The sequence below is a fragment of the Apus apus genome, chromosome 21, assembly GCF_020740795.1.
Source record: "Apus apus isolate bApuApu2 chromosome 21, bApuApu2.pri.cur, whole genome shotgun sequence".
In the NCBI taxonomy this organism is placed as follows: Eukaryota; Metazoa; Chordata; class Aves; order Apodiformes; family Apodidae; genus Apus; species Apus apus.
In genome coordinates this window covers 4,499,738-4,526,479 of record NC_067302.1, presented here as the reverse complement: position 1 = coordinate 4,526,479, position 26,742 = coordinate 4,499,738, and the positions used below count along the sequence as shown (strand labels likewise).

General features: G+C 40.6%; 1 protein-coding gene across 1 annotated transcript in view; it reads left to right on the top strand.

The window, feature by feature from the left end:
* CLIC4 (chloride intracellular channel 4) overlaps window positions 1–23,576 on the top strand; it is a 31,529-nt gene extending 7,953 nt beyond the window's left edge. The window contains exons 2-6 of the mRNA XM_051638160.1: window positions 9,412–9,521; window positions 15,028–15,153; window positions 16,622–16,728; window positions 17,973–18,154; window positions 19,399–23,576. Coding sequence (XP_051494120.1) covers window positions 9,412–9,521; window positions 15,028–15,153; window positions 16,622–16,728; window positions 17,973–18,154; window positions 19,399–19,563 — 690 coding nt within the window. The 3' untranslated portion in view covers window positions 19,564–23,576. The remainder of the gene's footprint in view (window positions 1–9,411; window positions 9,522–15,027; window positions 15,154–16,621; window positions 16,729–17,972; window positions 18,155–19,398) is intronic.
* The last annotated feature ends 3,166 nt before the right edge of the window (window positions 23,577–26,742 follow it).

Here is a 26,742-nt window from a genome sequence, read left to right as displayed (position 1 = left end):
CAAGCACTATAAAGGAAACCTTTAGTGGTGTATATTTAATTACCTACTTACAGTTTCCTACTAGAATATTGCAAGAACGTGTCCAAGCTGTTTCACAGCAAATTTTAGTCAGTTTGGCCTGGTTTGTCTTAGCAGGGCTTGTCACGACGGAGTCACTTTGTTGAAGGTGTTGCTGCTGGAGTAAGAGGGCCAGAAATGAGCTGCCAGACTTCTGCCACTAAGGCAGAACTTTAATTTTGCTGTGTCAAGCCATCTACAGTAATCTCAAATTTTTTTATTCATGGCTCATTTCTTCACTGAAGAAGATGGTGGTTAGTATTCAGTGCAGATTCTGAGTCTTGGTCTAATTCTCCTGAAGGAGGAACATGGGATCATTTTTTTTCCTCCAAAGAACCAGAAGTGGTTAATTAATTTCTACTGAATTGTAAAGTTACTTTTAATACATCTTAGCTTTTTCCCAAAGCTTTATAGTGAGAATTAGGTCACAGTGAACATGAGTTGGAGGAAAGTGTGCAACACAAGTCTAATTATTTTGTTAGGAATAGCATCACAGAGCTAAAAATAGTATTATCCTAAAATGGTCAGTTGCTGTTACAGTCAAATGTCAAACACAGTGGTGGCTTATCAGAAAAGGAATTACTTAAGAGGCTACTTCAGTGGGCTGACAAACATTCCTTTCCATGGTTTAATAGCCAGATCTCAAGTCAAGGCAGGGAATTCAGTTCAAATTTTTTTTAAGCTTTTGGAGTTTACAGGCATTTCAGCTGATAAGGAAGATGGATTGACTCCCAGTTGTGCAAAGATGATATGGCCTGGGTGTGGCTGATGTCAATCAGTATACAGAAATACAGGCTAATCATTTTAGGCTTTTTGTATTTGCATTTAGTTCCAGGTGTGAAGCACTGGTCTGATGCTTGTTGTTTTCTGTTTTTCCTGTGCTTTTTCTTAAAAGACTAGCTAAGATAGCAATGATTATCTAAGTTGTTCTATAGAACTAAAATTGGGAGGGCGTGGCAGGTGTGATTTGAGAGTTTTAAGTCAAACTCAGCTTTTTAAAATTCCCACATAAAGGTCAAATAATGGGGTTACACTAGTCAGTGTAGTTCATGTCAGGGTAAGACTGTGATACAGGTGCTGTGAGCTTCATTTGGTGCTTTCTGAGGTCATCTGGCTTCAGTTTGGAAATGAATGTACACTCTTTTCCTGAAAGAGATTTTCATATTTTTAGGTGGCACATAATAAGGGATTTGCTTCTCTTGTCACATCCTTAATGATGAAAAGTTACCTTCTGAGTTCAAAACCATGGGACAGTTATTGGGGAAGGTTATGGTGGAGGCTGGTTAGCAATGGCTTTGGAGAACAAGATGAGGTAGAAAAGCCAGGATGCAGCAGTAGTGATGGCACTGTGATGCTTTGGGCTCATCTACTGACAACACACCTGGGGAACAAAGATGAATTTGAAATAATAGCTGTATAGGGTGCCAAACTGCCAACCTTTAAAGTGGTAAGAATGATTTTGGGTATTTTATTTAGAGAATCTTCTTAGCATTGTGAAAGAATAACAGGAGTTAGCTTGCTTCTCAGGGACATATAATAGTGTGAATAAGTCTTCTTAATGGTTACTGCAAGCTTATTTTGTTCTTACATTGAATCTTTAGTGGCTTTTTATCTTAGGTTAGCAGAAAGTGAGTAATAAAGCTTTCAAAATACATCAGCCAGCTTTGTTTGTGAGCTGGATGCACAGGACCTGTGCCTGGTAGCAGCAGCCTGAAGCTCTCTTGAGACTTGCCTTTGCTCCTGTCTCTTAAAAAGAGATAGACATGGATCTTTAAACGTGCAGCAGTTGTTAATCTCCTCAGAAAAGGACACCACACAGAAATAAAAGCTCTCACGTGTAAGGTGGGGCACTAGCTCTCCAACGCTCTCCAGAAGCAAGATAAAAGGTGAACTGACAAGTGGCAGTGTCCATTTTGTTTTGTCATCCCTTGGGTTAAATCTGGTTGAACCAGATTTAGTTAGCATCAGAGTTCAGGGCTTGACTCTGGTTTGCTCCCTGATCTGTTCCTCACACAAAACAACTCCCTTCCCAAATAACAAATCTGAAAAGGTGAGAATGAATTGAACATTGTGTAATGCAGACAACATTTTGTCCTGAGGGCCTAGATTCTGGAGCTTGCTACCTTGTCACCAGTTTTCTTCTTTTGAATGAGTATTCATGAATATTTGAGACATTGGGACCCTCGAAGACATGTTTTGGCTTGCAGGGGCAGTGCTTATGGATTACATCCCTGGAGCTCATCCATCTACTCCCTGAACAGAAACACAAAATAATCCATTATAGTGGCACGATGTGGAGGAGACATTTGATTGGGTTTACATCAGATACTGTTATAGTCCTTTCATGGACCTAATTCTTTACAACTTATCTGAAGTCCCTGCCCAATGAACAGCATGGAATTCTGTTAAGCCAGCTTGGCAAGATAAAGATGAGTAGACACTGCAAGGATCTACATATTGCCAGACCATTTTCAGTATCCATGTGTGGAACATTAAACCACTCCTTGCTGTATTCTTTCATCTCAGGGGTTTTGAACTGCTGCATGTTTTTCACTTGAATCACAGTTTGTTTACCTGACACCATTTCCTCTCAGAACAGTAATCCACAGAGGGTTTATTATTAATTTCCTTATTTTTTGAATGAGTTTACTGTTCATGAAACATGCCAGAATGATTGTTATCTGCTGATTTGAGGTAATGGGTATGCATCACCCTGCTTTTCTCATGTAGTTTTACCAGCAGATTTTTTTCTTTAGTTATAGCTGAGATGTTTTAAGACTGTTGAGTTCATAATTTGAAAATACTCTCTGATTCCCCCCCTATAATCTGTTAATTTGCTTGAGTCTTGAGTTAATCTTGCAGACTGTGGATTGCAGATTTCTTATTCAGCAGAGTAGGGACTTTGGTGGTGGTATAATCAAGTAGCAGTCTTTGATAAAAAGTGTTCTGTGAGATATTTCTCTAAAATATATTTTTCTCTCTCCAGACAAACTTCTTTTTCCCCATTTCTGGTGTGTCAAGTTTGGGAAAAATTCCCTTGATAGTTATGGATAAATTAGGATCTGGTTTTCTAGCACTCTGCCCTCTTGTTTTATTTATGCAGGCAGAGATTGCACTGTGCTGCCTTTCTCATCAGATGCACTTTGACTTTATTATTATTTCTGCAGTCATTTGAGCAGTTTGGGAAACTTGTAGTGTGCTCCTGTTAGCTGATGGCTGTTTGAAACAATTTTGCAGGCCCTCAGGACCAAAGATTTCTAGAATTCTGTTGAGTCTTTCAGATGGATGCTATATAATAAGGCTTTTGTGTCCTCTCAAGTGTTTTTCTTTGTCTATTATTGTTAGCCTGTCAGTAAAATCCATCACTACCTTAGTAAAGTAACTCCATGCAGGTCTTAGGAGTCAAGCTAATTTTTATGCAGCTGTAAAGATGAACGTTTCAAAATTAAAATGGATCTTTATTTTTTTTCAGCCCTGATCTTGTTTGGCTGCTTTAATGGACATATGATTAGTGATCCTCTCTGGTGTTTTTGGGAAAAACAATCTCATTTGAATGAAATCACTGCTTCAGGGGAAGAGAAAGGGAGGAGGTGGCTTCCGCATTGGCTGGATCAGCTGAGCTTAATCTTCCAGACAGTGGGATAAGCAGACTTGTGGTGGTTTTGGGGTTGCTTTTGGTGTTTTTGTTGTTTGTTTTTTTTTCCAAGTAGCTGGCACTCTTGCATGGACTGAGCTACTGAGCAGTAGTTCTGTGGGTATGATGTCTTCTCAGTGAGCATATGGATGTTTTACTGCCCTGTTAACTCTTTCATTCTTTTTTTATCTCATTTTCTTAGTTAACCTTTTTAAAAAAGCAGCCCTGATTGTTTTTCATAGAACACTGTAGGTGTGTGGTGTATTTAAGCCTGGCTCTTTCTCTATGTCTTACAATTAACAACTTGCCTCCTTTTCAGAAGTTTTTTAGTTCCAGTCAGTTTGGGGAGGGTATCACAACTTTGTTCAAGGCAACTGGTTATCATGAGTTTTTTCTTGCTGTGATAAATCCCCTACGACAGCTGTGAGCTTTTCAGATGCTTGATGGCATCTCCAGCATGGCAGGAGTTGCCCATGGGTCATGGTCAAGTTAAACACTGTTTGCCAGGGTGCTTTCCCTGGGGGTAAATTAAAGCCAGGCTCTTCAGAGCGAGTTCTCAAATCAGTATAATCCTTCAGGAAAATACTGACAAGTGAAAAATACCATGTTTCCTTGCTGTGTGTGGTGGTGCATTTTTTTTCTGTCTGGTCCTAATCCATGCAAGGGAAAACCTGGCATTCAGTGAAGCATCAATGTGTGATGGTGTCCTGGGATATGTGTCCTTCAGTGGGTAATGTTAGCTTGGTTTGGTAGAGCTAACTGAAAACTAGCCCTAAGGAACGTTGACATTATACAGTAATAATGATTTTTAGACTGGTTTTAGAAAGAATTTGAAATAACTCAAAGCTTCTTGGTATAGAATGAGTATAATCCTAGTGAATTAACAAAGAAGCTAGGCTGATGTTAATATACAGAAATCACCATTCAATGTTTTCTTTATTCTGATGCTGATGAGGATTAGACACTGAAGATATCCTGGAATATTATGGCCTGAATTCAAAGACAAGGCAATGACAGGTTTCTGGCTTCTAATACTGGGCTTAAGCAGCCATTGTTCTATGGTTAACCCCCTGCATGACTAGTCATGCAGAATTTGAGAATACTCTTGCAAAGGCTCCAGGGAGACCTTAGAGCACCTTCCAGTGCCTGAAGGGTCTCCAGGAAAGCTGGGGAGGGGCTTTTCACCAGAGAGGGCAGGGACAGGACAGGAATGGTTTTAAACTGAAAGGGAGGAGATTTAGGTCAGACATCAGAAAGAAATTCTTCCCCAGGAGGGTAGTGAAGTGCTGGAACAGATTACCCAGAGAAGCTGTGGCTGCCCCATCCCTGGAGGCGTTCAAGGGCAGATTGGATGAGGCTTGTGCAGCCTGGTCTGGTGCTCATAGCAGGGAGGTTGGGACCTGATGATCTTTAAGGTCCCTTCCAACCTTCACCATTCTATGATTCTGTAGTTACACTGCCAGCATAGCCCTGTTCCAATGGAGAGAATCAAAGTCAGAACTGATTCTTGCAGAAACATCTACCAAACTTGTCTCCTATGAAAAACAAGTCCTGTGATCGAAGGAGAGTTGTGCGTGGCAGCCCAGTCATGGTGTCACTCTTGGTCACAGGTCTGTGCTGCAGCTCTCAGTGCATCAAATAGAAGAAGATAGAAAATGGGCCTCTCAGGCAGACAGTTACAGAGCAGAATTCCTTGGCTCAAGAGCACTGAAGCCAAAAGTTTCTTGGCATTCCAGCTGCATTCCTTTTCCAGCATGTGCTCAGAATAACTTGGGACTTTTTGGAGCAGAAGTGGGACAAAAGTTTGAGTGTAGACGTGAAAGTCTGTGCTCTGAAAAGGCATTAGGTTTTATTCAGGCTATGATATTTTTTTTTTTCCTGATTCAGATAATCCAACAAGCCTGTCCTGCGTAACCAAAAGCAGATGTATTTGTTGTTTGTGTATTCTGAATGTTACCCTTGTGTTGGGAGAGAAGAAAAGTTTTGGTACAAGTTGGCATTTCAGTGTACGTGACCTTTTTTGGTCCTCATTGGCTACTTTGATCTTGGTATTGGTTTTGACTTAGGAAAATGGACCTTGATGAAGACCAGAGTTCTGTGCTATGCCTTACATTTTGAGCAACTTTTTTGTTCAGTTCTGTGACTTAAAGGGGCTTTGCTTTGAGTTCCAGACATTCTAAGGTTTTGTTTATAGTACAGTAAACACAACTGCCTTCTGAATTTGAGTTTGGTTTCTTTCATTTGCAATTTTAAAATCTTCCATTAGAAATAATAAAGCTCCATGGTGGAATTATATGATATGAAAGTTTAATCTAATCTTATAACTGCCTTTCAAACTGTATTGCTGTTACAGCTGATAAATTCCAAAGTCTGGGTGATAAAAATGGTTACCATCTCTCTCATTAACATTAATTTTTCTTCCTGTGCCCTTGGAACTTGATTTTTGCTGATGGAGGGTCAGTGATTTTGACTGTCACCATTGACAAGGCAGCAAAACCTGGGCAGCCAAAGACTTTTTTAATGTTATAACTAACTCCTGAGTTCAGGAAAAGCCCTGAAGTTTTGTGATAACAAATAATACTTGGTCCTGTTTGTAAAAAAAGTCAGTTTTGTGCTTAGGGGAACCATTTTGCTTTTTCATCTGATGCTGTCACCAGCAGGTATTTTAGTTCCTGGCTTCTGAGTAACTTCTTACTTTCTACATCTGTGGACGGATCTTTAAAGCTCTTAATCAGCCCTCTGCAATGAGCTTTTTAAAGTCTCATTTTGCAGATCAGAAATTAACAAGCTGTGACTCATAAAAACTAGTTGTCTTCTAGATGTTTACCTCCTGTCTGTTAGGACACTGTTCCTGCATTTTCAAATATTGGTTTGAAATTAGGGGAACTTACCAGGGAATTATTTAACTTATCAGGAAATGTCTCAGTTCCATTTGTTGCTCTTGCTAAGCCTCTGGGCTTCAGCTGGTGCTGAGGGGCTGTAGGTGCTTGGCAGGCAGTTGCATCCCAGTGATTCTTCCTTTAGTTACATGTCTTTATTTTTTTCTGTTCAAAAGGTTCCTTCCTCCACAGTAGATGAGAATTCTGGCAGTGTATGTCATACTGCACCAGCTCTGGTCTCTGGTTTTGAGGTCAGAAGTGCTAAATAAAAGATGAAGATGGAGGAGAACTAATCCTGACTAGGTCCTGGCTCCTGTAAAGCTTATTTGGAGGAGGGTACAGGCCTGTGCTGCAGCATAACTCCTGCTTTGGTTTAAGTAACATTATTGTAGTTGCCATAAAACTTGAAGACTGAGATCAGTTCCAAATCAAAGAATTGTTTCTGCTTCAAAGTGTGAATTAGCCTGGGCAGTAAAAAAAGTGTGTTTTCCTTAGGTGGGATCAAGTGTTGAAATTCTCAGTATCATTTTTCAAAGGTAGATAACATCTGTCATGCAGAATATAAAAAGGTAGATGGGTATAAATCTACATTAGCATCATTAACCTGCAGGAAATGTCTGTTCCAGTGTAAACACAGCAATGTAACTATGGTGAGATATTCTGAAATCTACACTGCTATCTGGAGGATGGCATGGGGGTTAAACATTAACAGCTATAAAAGCATACAGGTATTGGAAATAAATTGTGGGGTGAAGCCTGGCTTCAGACAAGCCTCTTGTGAGGGAGGAACACACGAATCCAGGGAGGTGCTGGAATCCTTAGAGCAGTTACACACACTTAGAGCACTGTGGATTGAGCAGAACACCCCGAGTAACCAAACTGTTCTGTGCTTTTTGTAGATGCTTTTAGAATTTAGTCTCCTGAACATGGGCAAGTCACCTGCCATGTAAGACAATCTAGTATCATCCATCTGCTCCAAGTTTTACTGTAGCTTCCAGAGATAAGAGAGGCAATTTGTAATTTATGGCAGAAAGACAACTTCTTTTATCTTTCAAGTCTTCATTAATGACATTAATAAAGTTTTGAAGAAAAATAGCTCTATATATTCTCCACAGTGAAGTATTTAGAGGGGTAGTTAGCTCTAACAGGAGAGGTACTTGTAGAAATGAGGCTGTAAGTTTGAGGCAACATGAATCAGTTCATGAATCCTCATGTCCAGTCGACAGCTATTAAAGGAGTCTCAGCCTTGTTTGTGAAGGCACCATGAGTTTTTAAAAAAATAAAGTAACTTTCTGGATTTAAAACAGTTTAACTGAAAATTTCTCTGTTTTCCTCATCTTTGAAAATCCTGCTGTTCAGAAATCCTACTGTTACTCCTCTTCACTTGCAGAGTCTTTCTTTATTCTCCCCACCAGGGCCCCCACTCAGTGCCTGGCTGGGAACTGGCAGAGGATTGAAGAAAAAGCAGTTCTGTGCCTGACTGTCTAAACCTTTCTCTAGCTAGTTCTGGCCCTGAAGTTTAGTTCTCTTGTGATGATACTTTTTGTTGGCTTTTCTTCTCTTCCCTCTTTCCCAGCCCCTCTCACCCCTCTCTTTTTTTAAAACCCTGGATCTCCACCAGTCAAGACTTGGGCCTTGTGTTCAACCCTTCCTCTTGTGCAGCTCAGCTTCTAAATGCTCTGTGCTTAGTGACCATTATTGGGTTTTGTCCTTTCTCTGAGGGGTACAGGCAGCATATCCTACAATATATTTTAAAATGGTCTGGGGAACATGTAATAGTAATGATGAAAAAATTAGCCAAGCTTTGAAAATTGTACTGATTCAAAAATTCTTGGAAGTACTCTAAGAATAATAAGCAATTGAAACTCATTGAATGTAAAGGACTTGTCGAGATACCTGACATACCTGGCTGTTGCAACTACTGAACCAGTTTGATTTTCAGTGGATTGAACTTTATAACAAGTTTCTAGGTTTCATGTGTCTAATTCTAGCCTACTAAAAGCTCACATTTTCCAACTCAGCAGCCCATACTTCATTGTCAGAGCAATCATGAGATGCATGCCATCACTGGGTGCCCTGGAGTGGCTTGCTGTTGCTATGTAATGGACCTTTGTTGGGTAGGACAAAGACTTATTGATAAATTGCCTATAAAAAGTGGCTTTGGAATGTTACTGTATTGTCAGTGAAGTCTCTATTTACTTAGTTATGTCTTTCCATTCAACACCTGCAGTACAGTAAAGAGTTCTAGTTCCTGGTTGCAGTTGCCTTGCTGGAGCACCACACAGTGATAGATAAGCAATAAACTGGAAGATGACTGCAATTAATTAGCTATGCCCTGTAGAAGGAGGAAAAAGAATACTAAAGAACAATACTGATGTTGGAAAATGCCCTCCAAAGGTGTGGCTGCTCAGACAGATATGATTAACTGTTAAGAGCTCATCTTCAGTGTGAAAGATAAATTGTTTTGTTGTCTGAAATCTTGTTTTGATACATTCTGTGAGCAGCTGTTAGAGGACATGATAAGTAAATAGATTGTTTGGCTTCACAGGTGTGTGAATTTCACTGTGGTAAAATCCTCGTTATGTCTGAAGGAAATAAATAGTTGGAAGGTGCAAGTATTTACAAAAGATGCAGAAGTCCATGGATGGTTTAAGTGTATTTAAATATTCTGAGGATACTCATCTGTGTGCATCATTTGGAGATACCTTCAGGATCTCTGGTCTAGGTGTGTCAGCTGGACTTTGAGAGCAAAGGAATGTTCCTGTGAGATGATATGAGGTTTGACTGACTGTAGGATGGCACAGTCTTATCTTCTGATGAATGTTCTGTTCTCTTCTGCAGGCTGGCAGTGATGGTGAAAGCATAGGAAACTGTCCTTTTTCTCAGAGGCTGTTCATGATTCTTTGGCTGAAGGGAGTGGTGTTTAGTGTCACAACAGTTGACCTGAAGAGGTAAGAAATACTTGGTTTATCAGACAAGCAAGGGTACTGTACACTTGATGTAACTGAGATTTGTCTGGGGCTTGTAAATCTTGCATGGCTTATTTTCTAAAATGAAAATAAAAATCTGTCTCCATAATACTTAGAGAAAAACTTGATATAAGTGGTGCATTCACTGATGGTTATTTATAAGTATCTGTAACCAAAAGATTTGGCCAGATAAATTCTCTTGAATTTGTTAAATGATGCTTTTCTGTAAAACTAGTACCTGATGTGAAATGTCTTATAGCTGAATCTTAGTAACTTGATACTGGGATCCCTCACTGCTGGGTGGGTATTTTTAATCAACCAATCTTTGATCAAATCATCAATGATTACTGGGCAACTGTCACAAGTCATGTGCAGCCTCCTCCTCTTTTTAAAGATTTTAAGATAAAACTGCTTATTATGCAATAAGAATAAAAACGGTGAAAATATCTGTCCATGAGGTAAATACAAGCGAAGTAGAAGTGAAATGGGTAGGAATAAAATGTAAAATACTCAGTCTCTGTACAGTGTTAGCCAGTTATGCCATGATGCTTTGTGTCACCTGAACTGCAGCTTCTCCATCTAATGAATACCTTCGTGGCTATGAAGGGTGAGATGTGAATCCACAAGTCTTAATTTCCTAAGGCTGGGTGTACTTTTATTAGAAGTGGTAAAGCTAAATTCAGCAGAGGCCTCCTATTTGTTTTTGGAGTGAAGTCATGTTTTCTCAGGGCTAATGTGATGTTAGGCTTGAGCTCTCTGGAGGGAGGAGAGGCTGCCAGTGCTTACAGACCTTATTTTCAGAAATAAAGCCAATAGAAATATACAGTGTTCTCCAACGAATCAAATGTAAAATGTGTAAGAAAGAAATCACCCTGCTAGGCTTAACCTCTTGTCAGTTTTTTGAAGGAGGTGACTTGTTTTGCTTTTTTAAAAATCACTCAAGTTGCTGCTCCAGTGCTGGCAACTGGTGTTAAATATTTCCATGTGTAGTGGGGCTGAGGCAGACCACTCGGAGGGGGAGAAGGCAGCTTTTGTCAACTGGGTGTGCATTTGTAGCAGCTCAAAGATGCTCTTTGGCCAGTGTGGGATTTTACTGCAAGTATAATTGTTGCTGCCAGCACAGAACAACCCAATAGATCATGTCTGCCATTTAGCACTGCCTGTGGCTTGTGGAAACCTCAGGAGTAGACCTCGTGCTTGGGTACTGGTTGTACTTCTGGACTTCTTTCCTTTTAATGATGGTTACAGTTATTGGGTGGGGGTTGGTGAGAAGAAGGTTAAAAGAGACATTTTATACTTGGAAGCATTTTTACTGCTGAACCAGTCTGAGAAATATCATTAAAATGCCAAAGGCTCCTGGTGAATTTGCTTTGTGTCCCTTTGGCAACTTTGAGTTTACTGGATGGGGGAATGGGATGTAAAACTAACTTCTAGAATATAAATTGCTTGCAGATGTTTAAAATTGTCCTTCCTTAGACAAGGAAAGCTTTCTTTCATTGGTTTTTTTTTATGTTGGGGAGAGGAAAATATAGAATAATGGCAACATTTAAAAAAACTGCACAGGAATAGTTAAAATTAACTGCTTTTTTGTTGTGCACAGAATGTATGTTCTGGTAAAGGAGAAGAGGCACCATTGAAGCTAATTGAGGTTTGAATAAATGTTGATGCAAACTTAATTCCTTTCAGACTTGAAGTAAAGCTTCATAAATAAAAATTTAACATTCTAAATTGTCTAATACATAGTTGTAGCTTGCAGAATGTCAAGTTCAGCCAGCTGCTCGAGTGGAAATGTTTGGTACCAGATGCTGTTTTTTCCCCCAGTAGCATTACTGAATGATAATAGGTGCTACACTTTGCCTTAATACTTCTAATATTGCCACAAAAAGCTGCTTTTATAGGTATGTTATTCAATAATAGATTGAATTCAGTAATGGTTTAATTCATTTTGCTAGCCAAAAAAAGAAGAGTTAACTTGGAAACCACTCTTCTGCCTCACAGCATAATTTCTGCACAACAGTAAGGCAAGCTCTGTCCTGTTTGTGAGGCTTAAAAGGTCATGGTTGGGTACAAAAGTTCACAAGTAAGTAACTGGGGACACAGGAAAAACTGAATCTGACTTGGTGGACTCTGGTGTGTATTTTTCCCTTCCGTGGTTGCGTCGGACATCACGCTGTGCTAACAAAGAACATTTTGCAGTTCTCAGTTCTACTCTTAAGACACAAAAATATGCAGATAGGCAAACGAAGTGGGACGTGCCACCCTTTCAAAGAAACCATGTGTTTCTTCTGGTTAGTCAGACAGAGGCTTTATTCTTCCCCTTTTCAGAAGCAGCACTGGAGTGCTCAGAGATGTGACTTGTTCTGGCGAGCGGAGTCGCAGTACATAAACCATTTGTTGGGCTTGTAACAACATTCACGTCCAGCTTGTGTTCAGTTGAGTTCTGAAATCCTATTTTAAACATCTTGATTGTGTGGTTTTACAATTATGTTGACAGACAAAGATTAAATAAAGAGATTAGTAAATATTAAAGACTGCCCAGAGTTGAATGCAACTTCAGCAGTGTAAAAATACTGCTTAGGAACTGAAGACAGGTCCTTTTTTCCCCCTCTTGTTATTCTTCAGACCCTCATTACACTACTTGTGTAATTAATAAATCACTGTAGAGTGTGTTTCATTTTGGGGGCTGGCTTTTGTCAGAGCTTCAAGAAATTATTTGCATGCTAATTACTCTTCTGGTTTGTGGCAAAGCTGTGAAATGTTTATACCTGAACTGTGGTGTTAAAGAGCTTGCCTGCTGAATTAGCTGGTGATGGCCAGATACTAAAGTGTGTGTTCCTACCTTCAAATACCTCAGTGATCTTCAGGGCAGGTACTAGCTATCATGGAACTGGTTAGAATGGTTACAGAAGGTCTTTATTTTTATTTAAAACAAAACAAAAGCTGTCCAGCTTTGCCTCAGAATTAAATGTCACTATAATATTTTTAATTGCCTCCTTGCTTGACTAACAAGGGAAGTTGCACTTTCAGCCTTTTAAGGATACTCACGTGTACCCGAGGTGCTCCAAAGGCTGTGGCTTGTTTGTGGTAAACCAGGGTTTGTTTATGATCTACTGGCAAGAGTAGCAAACTGGAAGTCAAACCCTGTATTATGTTTGGGCTTTGGCTGTGGGATGTTTATCTCTGCTTTCTTTTTCTTGAAAGATACAGGTGGTCTGACTGGAGTGGCAAAGGGGGTTATTAAAATGCTCTGGGATCCTTGAGATGCACTCTGATTCTTTGGAAAACTCTTTTTGGTTAGTTCATTAGACTAGTCTGTTTGTGAAATAAAATCCTTCCCTTTGATAGTATTGCTGCAAATCCGGTGGTCTTGCCTGTGTTTGTTTTTAAAATAACATTCCTTTTGAGGAATTTTATCTAGCCAACATGTGAAATTGGAAGTGAGCCACAATGGCTTCCTGTAATTGTTGTGGGTTACAAAGCTGTATTTAAATGAAGTGTTAAACTACTTAAAGAATTAACTGATGACAGACTCTAAATCCTAAAAGTAAGAGGGCGATGGCAACTGTTAGTGAGAAATAACTTCTTGGAAGCTTAGAAATTGAAAATGGTTAAATTCTTGTGTTAACGAGTTCTGTCAGCTGGCTAAAAGCAGGGTGTGTAATCTTCTGAAGTAGGAAAGTCAGTTTTCTCATGCAGTTTTACATAGCCTGCCAAGAGCTCATACCTGTCATAAGTACTCCTGGGCACTACGTAATGTTGCTGCCTGCTCTGCTGTGAAAGGTTCAGCTTTGGGCAGGGCTGGAAATCCTGGCAGGGGTTCTTCATTTTGTAAGAAATGGAAAGCAACAGGACAAACCTGGAAACTCTGCTTCGTTCAGAGTCCAAGTGCTATCCCTGCAAACCCTGCTTTCTCACGCTGCCCTGAATGGCCATCTTTGTGTATATCATTAATCTAGCTTCCCTGTCCAGTACAGTCAGGAGGCTTTCTTGAACCATGGGTCTGGTATCCAGTAAATCCAGTTAGTCCCTGGATTGCTGGTGCTGGCTCAGAAATGTGGCCACGTCGTACAAAGCACAAGCCTGGTTCAAGGGTTAGGGTCTGGATTGGGTCTGTTCAAACAGTAACAGAGGGGCAGCTTTATCTTGGCAAACTTTCTGCTGGATCAGGTATCGTTTGTTGTTCCTCATCCAGCACAAGTCTAGCAAAAGGTGGTGGTCATCCTGAGTGTGTCCTCTGGTCAGCATGACAGAAGTGTTATGGTAGGCCCTGGCTCATCTGGGTGGTGGGTGCTGCGGGGTGGTAGCCCAGGGGTGGTCTGAGGAGGCAGGAATTGCAGACTGTCCTACGAAGTGTGGAGAGGTTCTTCAACAGGTCAGTCCGACTGTTCTTCTGAGCAGTCATCCTGGACTGAAGTCAAGAGCTTCATCAGAGGGAAGGTGGAAGTGCTGCTGCTGAAGTGCCAGCCAGAGACATCATTTCATTTCTGCTTGTGCTGAGGCAGCTGCACGAGTGTGGGACCCCATGGTGATTGACTGGGGGAAAATTGGCTGCAGCTTTTTGGATGATGTTTTGGATTTTATAGCTTGTAATGCATCCACATCTCGTTATTGACTTCAGCTTTGCATCTGAATCTGCTGGCAAGGCAGATGGGAGAGCTTTTCATGCAGGAGTGTGAGTCAGGCGTTTTGGGGTGAGTGGGTAGGTTGGGGGGTATGTGCAGCTGACATTCAGGCTTCTAATGAAATGCCTGCAGCATTCTGCCTGGTCACAGCAGCATCGAGGCTCAGCTAGAGGAGAGAGAAGCCAATTCCTTACAAAACAGTCTGGGTTAGCTTGGGAAGGATCAGTCTGGAAGGAGCTGGAGTGCATAGCAAGAGGTATTGCCAAAACTGACCCAACACTTAGAAATGTCTGAGTATTTTAGCTTGATTCTGTTTCTCCTGTGTCGAGTCATACTCATGCTGGGGGTTCTCCCTTTGCCCAAGTGTGTTCCTCTTATTTGTAAATAGTTTTTTCACTGGAGGAAGCTTCAAGCATTGTTTATAAACATGATGTTGAAGCATCTGTCAACTTGTTTAGAGCCAGACTCTGTGTGCACATAATAAATGGTTTGCACATACTGCTCCATCTCAGACTTGCTTATTTCCAGAGCATCTCTGTGTGGAGGGGAGGATTATCACTGATCACAGATTACACTATATATAAACTCTGCTCTGCAGAGCTGGGAAAGAGAACTCAACTTGAGAAAAAACACAGCCAGAGGTTGGAGGAAGCAGTGGTTTTGAAGTATTTGAAATTAGTTGTTACCAAGTGTATATTCAAAATGCTAATCCACCTGTAAACTCACTTTTAAAGAGAAAACTGGTGGTGATTTTTAAAACTGCAAGGACCTGAAAACCTCAGGCAACCTTTTGTGCTTGAAGCAATGACAGCCAGGGCCAAGGATGTCCCATGCTTACTTTGATGTTGGTTTGTGTTTCACTCTAGAAAACCAGCAGACCTTCAAAATTTGGCTCCAGGTACTCACCCCCCCTTCATAACTTACAATGGTGAAGTGAGAACAGATGTGAATAAGATTGAAGAGTTCCTGGAAGATGTTTTGGCTCCACCCAAGTAAGTGTTAAAATTATAATATATCACCTTAGATGAGATGGGGTGTTCTCAGAGGGGTTTTCTGCACTAATTAAGGTGTTTTTCAGCATCAATAAACTGAAGATTAGACACTGAAAACAGCTTGGAGTTCTTGCTTGTCACACTTTTCCTTCCTCCAGCTCCCTCATGGATGTATTAAAAAATATTTTCTTTAAAGAAGAAGAAAGTAGCTTTAAAAAGCTATTTTAAAATTGATGTTTCTAGAATCCTGTCATATTTTGTGTTTTCAAGCTGAAGGACTTCACATTTTGAGGACTGGGACAGGCCATTCTGATGATGTCTCCAAATAATGTAAATGGAGTCTGACTCTGTCATAAACTCTTGTTGGAATCTGTTTTAAGGAGACATGCAGTGTCCTGGAGATTCCTATTTGCAGTCATCCTTCTAGCAGTAAGGTGTTAAAAATCTTCAAGAGTTGGTTGTTTTCTGCTTCTCACCAGGAATATCAGTGACCTTTGTATTTAATGTTAAATTATTTTTGCTATTCCTTCCAGCTTTCTGTAAGCAGGTGGAGAGTTGATTGTACAGAACCATGCAAATGGGAAATAATTTAAAAAAAAAAAAAATCCTTCATAGTAGATGTAATGATGAGTTCTGGAGATTGATCATTTAGTATTTGGAAATTATGGAGGAAAATACAGAATGCCTTTAGAAATACAATTAGGTTACACCACACAAGCATGAGAAATATGTTCAAGCTTTCTCTAAACTGTTGGCTTTCTTCTCCCTCAGCTGGCAAGGAATGGCATAATGCAGACACTGCCTTTAGCAGACTGAACTGTTTTGTTGTCTTGGTGTGGCAAGACTTCACTTTTTGTTAAAGGATTTGGAGCCCATGATATTCTGAGACAGCTGGTATTAATTGAAATGAAAAAAGTAAATCTCCAGTGAACACAGAATGGAGAAGAATATTTAATTTGTTACCTGTTTGATCCATATATTGTCTCTGTCTATAAAATATCTAGAATATATATAGAATAAATACCAAAATAGATATAAAATATATAGAATATATTTTTTATATATAGGGATATATACGTATAGTCTCTCTCTATATCCCTATAACTATATTTTTGTTTAGAGAACTGTGATCTGCTCCCTTGGCAGCACTTTGGGACCTTGCTGTTCTGGTCCTGGGCTGTTTCAGACACCCTCTGCTTGATGCAAATGCCTGATGCAAACAGCAGAACTGTGCTTTGCTGTTCCTCTGTAAAGTGATTAAAAGTGTTTGGTTTAAAACTCTTAACTTAGTAGAAGTTTGTGATACTACACTTAAGAAGCAAGTCCTCCCCCTTCATCTGAAAATGGATAAATTGGTAAATGCCTGATGTAGATTTTTTTCTTAAAAAGGGGTATTTTGTGCTAGTTAATACATGCTGAGCATCGTTCTGCTAAATGTGCTGTAGATCTGCTCCTTTCTGCTTTTTAGGTACCTAAAACTTTCACCAAAGCATCCAGAATCAAACACTGCTGGAATGGATATATTTGCCAAATTTTCTGCATTCATCAAAAATTCTAGACCAGAAGCTAATGAAGGTGGGTGACCTGGGGGGGACAGCTGTGCACGTGTTGTTCTCCAGAGCAGCTTTACTCTGGAGTGTCTCCCTGATGGATTTTGCTGGGTGCTGATGCTGAAGGGGGGGTCTCATGAGATAAACCTGTGGTTTAAAGTTAATGGTCAGAGAGAAGGATTTCAGCACTTGAAAAGAGAGCTTCAGTTAGTGTTTAATGAGAATTTTAGTAGGGCATGCATGGCTTGGAAACATCCCTGGCATTGGAACTTCTCTAGGCAGCAGCCACTCAAAAACCACTTCAAATTACTTGAAATTACTTGAACACCCAGAACCAAATTCCATGCGGAGTTTCTGTCAGTGCTTGAGTTTTTGTGCATTTGCTGTGAGGTCTTTTTGTACACTTGATATTTGACCTTTTTTTTAGGATTGGGGGGCTCCCATTCAGAGTTCTGAGTTCAGCCTGGTTCGGGTCACTGTCTTTAAAGGATTAAGACCTTTCTGTGTGGAGTGAGTGTGGTAGATGGAAGATGAGAGTTGAAGAAGACATAAAGACTCCACGATTAAACCTTTAAATAGCTCAGTACAAATCTTTTGTCTTCATTGTACTTGGAGGGAAAACTTGATCCAGGGGAGCAGAATGCCTTGCTGCTGCATTTCAAATGGAGAGGTGCAAAATATTTGTGAACAGCTGAGGAAGCACCAGTGATTTTGTGGGGTGTGCTGCCCTCTGCTGCTCCAAGCACCTCCTGGGCAGTCCACGTGTTCCATCCTGGCTCTTGGCTGAGCGTGTGACATTAAACAGATTATGTTTAAATGAACATAAACCCTCCCATAGCTTGTTTCTAATTAGTTTAAGCTAATCTTAAGAAACTGACATAAGCCACTTTTAAAACCAAAAATAAACACTTGTGGATGGTCTTAGAGTGTTTTAAATTAGTGCAAACTCCTGTATAAACCAGCTTTTAAATAACCTGCATCTGTGTGATATTTCAAGGGATTCCTGTTCAATTCCAGTGGTACTAAAGACCACAAAGGCAGGTCCAGCAGTAGTTTTGCCACAGAAAATTGTGCAAAGGTTAAAAATCCTTGTGGCCTGTTATGGGCAGTGCAGTGATGTGGGTGTTGCTTTTAGGTCTGGTGCTAATACCAATGTTGTAAATGATAAATTGCTTTGAAATTTCTGTGTTGCAGTTGGTTGTTGTTGTGTTTGTTGTTGGTTTTTTTTTTTGGTGGTTGTTGTTCTTAAAACTGTTCCTTCCTCTGTAGCCTTAGAACGTGGCCTCTTGAAAACCCTTCAGAAACTGGATGAGTATCTGAACTCTCCTCTCCCTGATGAGATAGATGAAAACAGCATGGAGGATGTCACGGTTTCTACCCGCAAGTTCTTGGATGGCAATGAGATGACATTAGCAGACTGCAACCTGCTCCCCAAGCTGCATATTGTCAAGGTGAGGGGCTTGTGTTTGAGGACACAATGAAGGACACAAAATGCTGATGGTTGGTGACATTCCAGAGTCCAGCTAATTTCAACCATTTGTAAGCTCCCCCGTAAGTTTAACTATAGTATTACAGGACATGAGATTACATAAGATTTCATAGAATTGGTGGGGGTTAGAAGGGACTTCTGAAGATCATCAAGTCCAGCCCCCTGCCAGAGCAGGACCACCTGGGGCAGATCACACAGAAATGTGTCCAGATGGGCCTTGAAAGTCTCCAGAGAGGGAGACTCCCCAACTTCTCTGGGCAGCCTGTCCCAGGGCTCTGTTACCCTCACAGTAAAGAAGTTTCTCCTCATGTTGAGGTGGAACTTCCTGTTCTCCAATTTGTGTCCATTGCCCCATGTCCCATCACAGGGCACCACTGAAAAGAGACTGGCCCCTTCTTCTTGCCACTCACCCTTCAGATAATTCATTCGTAAGATCCCCTCTCAGTCTTCTCTTCTCTAGACTAAAGAACCTCAGGTCTCTCAGCCTTTCCTCATCAGACAGATGTTCCAGACTCTCGTAGCCTCCATTGGACTCTCTCTAGGAAATCCCTGTCCCTCTTAAACTGGGTAGTTCACAAGGGTTTTTAGGGACAGAGCAGTTGAGTGCCAACCAGGAGACAGGTTGGGTGGCAGATGATAACATGGCACAAGCCAAAACCCATTTCACTGCACTGACCAGTGTGGTCACAGGAAGAAGTTGCAATGCTTCTAGAATGAGGTAGAAGAAGGAAAGTGAACATCATGTGAGCAGTTAGTGCTCCAGGATGTCTTCTCACAGCTGTGGAGAAAATGGCCCTGTTGGCAACAGAGTAAATGACAGAGTGTGAAATACAAGGATTGTCCTGAAAAAAAAATTCTACAGTCTAGAAAAAGGTGGCCTGGGGTAACCAGAGGAGTGCAGATGTGCCCATACAATGGTGGTTTGATTTCTTTGCACTGTCTCCAGTGATCTTTGTCAGTTTTGTACTGCAGATGGAGCCACAGATTAAGTTTCTGCCTGGGTGCAGGAGGGCTCCCTGGTGAGGCCGGGAGCGCTGGGTGAGGCCGGGTGCTGCCAGGTCCGGGCATATCCCAGAGGGGCAGGTTCTCCTGACTTCAGGAGTTCCACTTGGAGTGTAGGTGTTGGAAGGACAGCTTAAGGGAGAGAGTGACATGGGGTGGAAAGGTGCTTCCAGTTGAAGGACGTAAATTGCTCTTTTCTTCTAGGTGGTGGCCAAAAAATACCGCAACTTTGAGATCCCCAAGGAAATGACAGGGATCTGGAGGTACCTGACAAATGCTTACAGCAGGGATGAGTTCACCAACACCTGTCCTGGAGACAAAGAAATTGAAATAGCCTACAGTGATGTAGCCAAGAGACTCACCAAGTAACCAGCACTTGCAAAAGACATGACTTCTTGCATATTCCATAACAATGCTTCTAACAGACTGCTCTTTTCATATAAGATAGCGATTTTTTTTTGCATGAACTTGCAGTTATTCAAAGTTCTGGTGGATAGACCAGGTACAGTAATTACCTAAAGTTTGCAGACTTAATTATAGGCTTGTTTTTCCTTACCTCCTTTCACAGCAAGTTTGAATACTATTAACACAGTTATGTTAATATTGCACTGGGGTAACTCTGGATTCTTCAGTATGAAGGGTTATCTTGCCCCTGCTACTTTTCTTTGCAAACATTTTGTCCCTGGATACAAATTGGTTTCAGATACTGTCTTGCTATGTGGTACAAGGAATATTTATGTATTTTGGGATTTATTGCTTTTCCAGAAGATCTAGACACAATTGTCATTATCTGTGACACACTGAACTGTACCTGCATGTCTATCCTATTTACATAGAGAAGGGAACTTATTATCCAAAAGAGCCATTTGCAGAATATTTGGCAATGTTTTTCAGAAATTTCTCTTGTTTTTTTTTTTTAAATAACAGCAGTGGTTGAGAATGCACTCAGGTGTGAAACTTGGATTTAAATGACCTCAGATATCAGGGAAGTTTGAATCTAGGCTTGAGTGCTGTAGCAGAAAGCTGGCAGTTCAGGGTTAGTATTTGGTTGTGTCTTCAGGAGCTTGGTGAGATAAAAAAAAACAACAAACACAATTTTAAAAAGAAATGTGCAGTCTAGATTGTTCCCAAATTCTGAGTTGCAGCAAATGAATAATGGTCAGGATGCCCTTTACCATCAGGAAACCAGAAGAATTGCCATCTGTTCACCTTGACAATTGCAAGTGGCTTTTTTTTTTTTCTTGGTAGTTCAGAGCCTTTATTTTGTATAGGTCTTTCTGGTGTTATTTACTGACAAAACCTGTGCTGTCATAAACAAAAGTACCTGTAAACATGAGTGTCCTCCTTGGTAAATAGCTCCTGTACTGGTGAATAGCAGTGCAATGATTAGCCATGCAAGCTGTTAAAGTGGGAGTTTCTGGGAACTTTTTTAAGCTATTTTTTTCCTGAAGAAAGCTAAAGTGACCTTTAAAGATAACATTTGCCTTAAATTATAGTATGCTTTTTTTTTTTCCTTGGAAGGAAATCTATTAATTGATCTTGTAAATAAATGGTGCATGAAATCCAGTCCTTTACATTGAATTTATCCTGATTTCTTGTCTGTGCACCTGGACTGCAATTTTGCATCATCATAATCATTGCACTACTATACATAATCTTTCTACAGCAACACTGAGGAATAGCACTACAATTTTTTTAATAGCAATTTTCAAATATTTCTAAGCTGGGGAATAGTTTTCTTGTTTAAAAGTAATGGTTTTGATGCATGAAATAAACTGCTAGGTTATTTTTAAAAGACCATCATAAACGACTCCAAAGAATGCTAGACTTATATGCCTATTTTTTTGTAAAGATACTTTTATATTTAACTGATTTTAGAAGCTGGAACGTGCTATTCCTGGTAGGTTGTTCTTGGAATATTTAACATTCTGCAATAACATGGAAATGCTCACATAAACACTTTTATACACTAATTTTTTTGGTAAGCACTGGCTTTATGAAAACCAGCCTGACTTTTCTAAGCATCCTGCTTTTGCTACTTCATATACCCATGAAGTTAGTTTGAGGTAGAGGACAAGATCCATATTTGTATACATGGCTTGTGGTGCCTTGTCTTTTGGAGCTAGAAATCCAATATTAAAGCAGTTTGCAATCCTGTTACATGTCATTTGAAGACAACCATAGATACAGATTAGACCCTATTACTATTTCTTGCAGGGGTGTTTAGGCACAGAAAGAAAATTTCAGAGCAACCTGGTTAGGAAAAACTGAATTGTAGCCTTTTAATGACTTGTGTTTTAATGTCACCTTCTCATCCTGAATAAAGTTTCTCAGCCACCATAATCCTGTAGGGTTTCAGTCTTTGCTACAAAGTGACAGCTAGAAAAAGGAATGGCTTCCTTTTTTGTTAATGATATTTTTGATGACATGTAGGGTAAAACCAACAAACCCCTCATTGGTTTGGTGCTGTTTGCCATTGTAGTTAGCCCTTTAGGAACAGTGTAGGGAGCAGGGTGATGATGAGCATAGCTTTGTTAAGTTTTAACTCCAAGACTTAGATCGGGATGGCCCTTGGAGGTTGTCTGAGGTGGCAGTGATGGGGCCTCACTCCTTTTAAAAGCAGATGAGCCCTGGTGTGCTCACTGCAGGGCACCAGAGATGGGCAGGAAAACACCCCCATGCAGTTTTCTCCTCTGCACATTGTCTGCATGTCCATGCACACAAACACCTTGCTAGACACCAGGCTTGTTGTCTTTCAGAGGTAATATATTCCCTCTACTTTTTTAGGCAATCTTCAAACCATTGTAATACATTATCTTCAGCACTAAGCATTTTAATGATTGTGTCTGAAAGCTTGTAAGCAAAGTTAAAGCTCCTGCTGTAACTCGTGTATTTCTTATCTCAGTACAAGGTCAGAGCCTTTTCCCTTGTAGGTGTCATTCAGATGAGGACCAGGATAGCAATTCCTGAGGCTGTTCCTGTAGGAGAGCTGTTAACTGTCCTGGCTGGAAGGAGTTCTAGGCTTCCTGTTGCACAGTTTGGTGGTGGCAGAAGCTGGCCAGCCTCCTGCTGCCTTCAGGAATCTGCTGGTGAGTGAGCAGCTTTCACCTCAGTAGGTGATCCCTCCAACCCAGCAGCGTGGAGCTGGGGTGGTGTGTCAAAGGCTTTGCCTCTGCTGTGGGTAGAGCACTTTCATCTGGCCCCAATCACCAGCTCCACATTAATTAAAAAAAGCCCTTTCATAACTATGTAAATTCTTGACTTCTGTCAACTTGTTTACAATCTGATCTTTAAATGCATTTTTAATTTCATCAAACAGCAATTAATCTACCCCCTGTTTAAATTTAAAATGATGCTTCTAGCCCCTTCTACAATTTAAAAACAGCAGCTACCCTTTCAAGTAGGCATTCCAGTTTGCAAGTTGGTTGCATGTATTAGCATGCTGAATAACTTACTTTATTCTCAAGCTGAAATATGCTTAAATTCCCATTAAAACAGGTGACTTGTGTATTTCCTGAACATAAAAAGAAAATCCATCATCTTCACCCTGTTTTTGTGTGGGAGAACAGATTATACTATGTGCATGATTATTTTTTTTAATCCTTAACAAAGCTTTCCTTCTTGAAGAGGTTCCTTATGTGTAAGAGCTGCCTGTTGAACAAGAGGCATGTGAGTTTTGAAACCATTTCATGCACTCCAGAGCTTTCCTGTCCATCCCCTGTTCCCTGCTGCCCTGTGGAACTGTCCCACACAGACACTCACAGCCCTGTAGCTTGTATTTTCCCATAAAATTGGTGTTTTTTCCACAGTGGGCATGTCTAAACTGATTGAGAGCTGTGTGCAGTTCTCTGATAAGAAGAAAGATCTAATCAAGTTTTTATGCTAAAGGAGCAAATTAGCATTTTGTATCAAAGGAACACAGACATGAATAAATTGAAGCTGCTCGAGCCAAACCCACTGATGCCTATCTCAGTGGAGAACAAAAAGTGGCTAAGTGCAGTCAACTCTTTTTTTTCCACTCTCTGCCACTCTTGAGTGCTCTCTGAACCCATCCACTGAATATTTTCAGAAGAAGGCTTTTTTTATCCCAAGTGAAAAAAAATATTTGAGCTGCCTCAGAACCTGTGCCACCAACTATTACATTTTGTTTCTGGAGGGGGTAGGGGGGAGGGGGATGGGATAATTGTGGAGGAGAATTAAGGTGTTGAGACTCCCAAGACAGGACATCAAGAATTGGAGCATTGTTTGCAGAAATACTTGAAGAGTTGATACAATTTATTGTAGTTTGCTTATGTCTTTCACTCTCTGGAACATCTTTTACAGATATACCAGTATACTGCTGGCAGCTATTGTTAAAAATAAAATTATATTTTCACTACCAAGCAGATCTTTCTCTCATTTCTGAAGACAACACTTCTCAGAGGTGTAAACTATGGCTTGACTGGTGTGTGCTGAACTACAGAGCAAACCTTTGTGGTAATTATAGTCTCAATTTTTGACATTCTGTGTGGTTTTTTTTTTTTCAGTGGTGATGTGATTTAAGGCAGAATACATGTTGATTCTAACATTATAATCAGCTTTTGTGCCCCTGAAGGTTAAGAACTTTCTTGAAGTTAAGAACAAGTTGAGAAATACTGAATTCTCTTACAGTAATTATGGAAAGTGGGGTTGTTCTTTCAGATTTTATGTGTAAACTCTTAAGAACATACATTTTGCTAGCTTGTTTTCAGTGGGATAGTAGGTGTTCAGAGTGAAACTGTGAGAATTGGCACCAAAAAATATTTCATGTTTGGTTCAAGGTGTTTCCACCCAGATAATCCATGAAGCAGCCATTTCAGGAGTTGAAACTGGATTGATTCTGTCCACAGAATTAATGGATTTCAGGCTTAGTGCTCTTATTCTGGTTTTCAGCTGTTTCCTCACTGTCTTTTCCTTTCAAATATGTCTCACCATACAGCCTTGCTTTTAATTTGAGCATGTTCACCAGGTACTAGATCTTCACAGCAAAGACCACCAGCCACTAGTGGAAGTTTTATTCCAAACTTCCTAAGTGTTATCAGTCAATCTTGTGAGTGTTTGAGGTGCATTTGGGAGCTGATTCTACTTCTTGAAAGGAAATATATGGAATCCAGAAGACATTCCTGGAGCCTGTAATCTGGGCTACCATGAATGTGTGCAGGAAAGGAACAGAACATCCAGCAATTAAACCCATGGCAGGACTGCACACATGCCTGTGTTACTGTCCTGTTTTATTAACTGCAAGGTCTGTGATCAGAGGTGGGTTTTGGAATGAGATTTGCAGTTTCTTGTATGAATTTGGTCACATACTTCATGAAATGCAACAGGGTGGACCAGAAGGTAATAGAGCAGACTGGGAAGGAATGTTACTGAGCTGCAGTCATCTTAGTATTTTGTATAATTCTGATTTGCTGCAAAAGCTACTTTGAACTAGCTAATAACCTTTTTATTTTTTGCTAGATTTTGGTTTTAAGACACCTCAGGTGACTGCCCAGGCTGGTGGGGAAGGTTCCTCCTGGATGTCCTAGCAAGAAACAGCTGGATTTTGGTTTCAGTAGAAGTTGTGGAGCCCACTCTCAAACAGTTCTGTGTAGATGCTGACAAGGACCCATGGAGAGAATTTAGGAGCTTGAGGGGAGCTAGGTGAGGCTGAATGGTTCATCCTTCTTGTGACCACTGCATTCTCCCTATTCTCAGGGACAGCTCTGATCCAAGTAACTTGGAACTTGGCCTGAATCCAGGTTTCATGGCTTAACATCTCCAAAACTACTGCCATGTTCCCAAGGGGAATTAGTCTAGGGGTTTGTAATGAACTCCAGTGGTTCAGGATCTGGAGAGCCCCAAGTGTGATAAGCAGTAGTTGTGAAAGGGGTTGGTATCTGTTCACCTCACCCAGGTATATTTAAGTGATGATTTTCTTTCCATTTGTACTCTGCTCTATTCCAAGGCAGCCTGAGAGTGCTGGGAATTGTTGCCAGTCTCTGGTTCCAAGCAGGGGGAATATCTGGGTCACTGGTTCACCTTGAGAGTTGCTTTTAATGGCACCAACCTGAAAGTATTTGCACCTTGTTTGGAAATACTATTTTAGATGCTCATTGCCTTATTTTTGTGATGTTTCACTAAGAAATACTTGGAACATTTGGTAACATTATTTCTAATTTTTACACAGGGCTATTGCAGACATTTCAGAAGATTGATCTGATTAATTCCTTTAGCAATTAACACACTTTATCTGAGCTCCAGATTTTTTTTCTTGTGAAGAGGCTAAGAAATACTAGTTGCCAAAAGCTCCAGTAGTATTTCTTGTGCTGTGGAAATTCCAGGAATAATTTTTTAATTACTTCCTCAACTCAAGTTTTCCTATAAACAGCAAAATGCAGCAATTGAAAGGCTGAGGAGACCCTGCAAGTGTCTCCATTGAGTACTGGCTGGTGTAGGAATAAACCAATTTGTCAGAGGGTAGTCAAGGTTTTTATGGAAGGAAAAAGAAACCTGGACAAACCTTTGTATTCAGTGGGATGGAAAAGGAACTCATCTGACTTGGTTGCCTGAGGGCTTTTTGGACACTCATTACAATGAAAGCTGAGGATGAGCTGAATGTCTAAACATTTTTGCTGTCTCTGAAAGTCTCCAGGAGAAAGGGTGAATGTAGTGACTCATTAATCAAGAATATGCTTACCTGTAATTGTTCCCAAGCTCCTCTCAGTGGATCACAGGTGATCCAGGAGGCCAAGAAGAACCTTCGATGGGTTTGTATGAAGGAGGGGATAGTTAGAACAGAGGGTGAATGGTCCATGAGAAGATGAGTGACCTTTTAGTAAAAAATGTTTAGGAGCTGCTGCTCCAGGGCTTCACTTTCCTCATGGAACTCATCCTGCAAAAGCAAGATTCACCTTGGACCGATGAATTGGTCACACCCAAAAGCCTGGTTTTGTGGTGGTCTCCTGAAGTCAGTAGGCAGAGTGGTGGTGAGACTGAAAGCAGTTTATAGTCTCTAATGAAAAAAAAAAATAAATAAATGCAGCAATACTGGCAATAATAGCTCTTCAGTCTGGGTTAGTGTTTTTCCAAGACTGCCAGAAGTGTGTGGTGGGTGAGCAACCTGGGGTCGTGATTGGAGTGTTCAGAAGTAACCAGAGGTCGGGGGAGGTAGATTGGTCAAGATTCAGGAGGTAATTTCTGAAAACTATTCACTTATGGTGACTTTAAAGAGCCTGGCTTTTAACCGTGTGTGAGAAAAGAAAAGTCTGGAGGTAAGCAAACCTTCTCCCTGCAGATCCTACCACACTTGGTCTTGCTGCATTTCTGATGAGCTCTCAAAGCTGATGCTGGATGGTTTCCAGAGCTGGAAAAAGAGAACTCATGATTCTTTGACTCAAGAGAAGAACTGCTGTGTTCTTACCACTGGACAGAGAGATGAAAACAGTTGCTAAACAAAGATCAAACGTGGACTTTATAAATAAACAAACAAAACTGATGCTAAGGGACGTCTCAACTCCTTTGCCTATGGCAAAGGGCTTGGCAGGACCT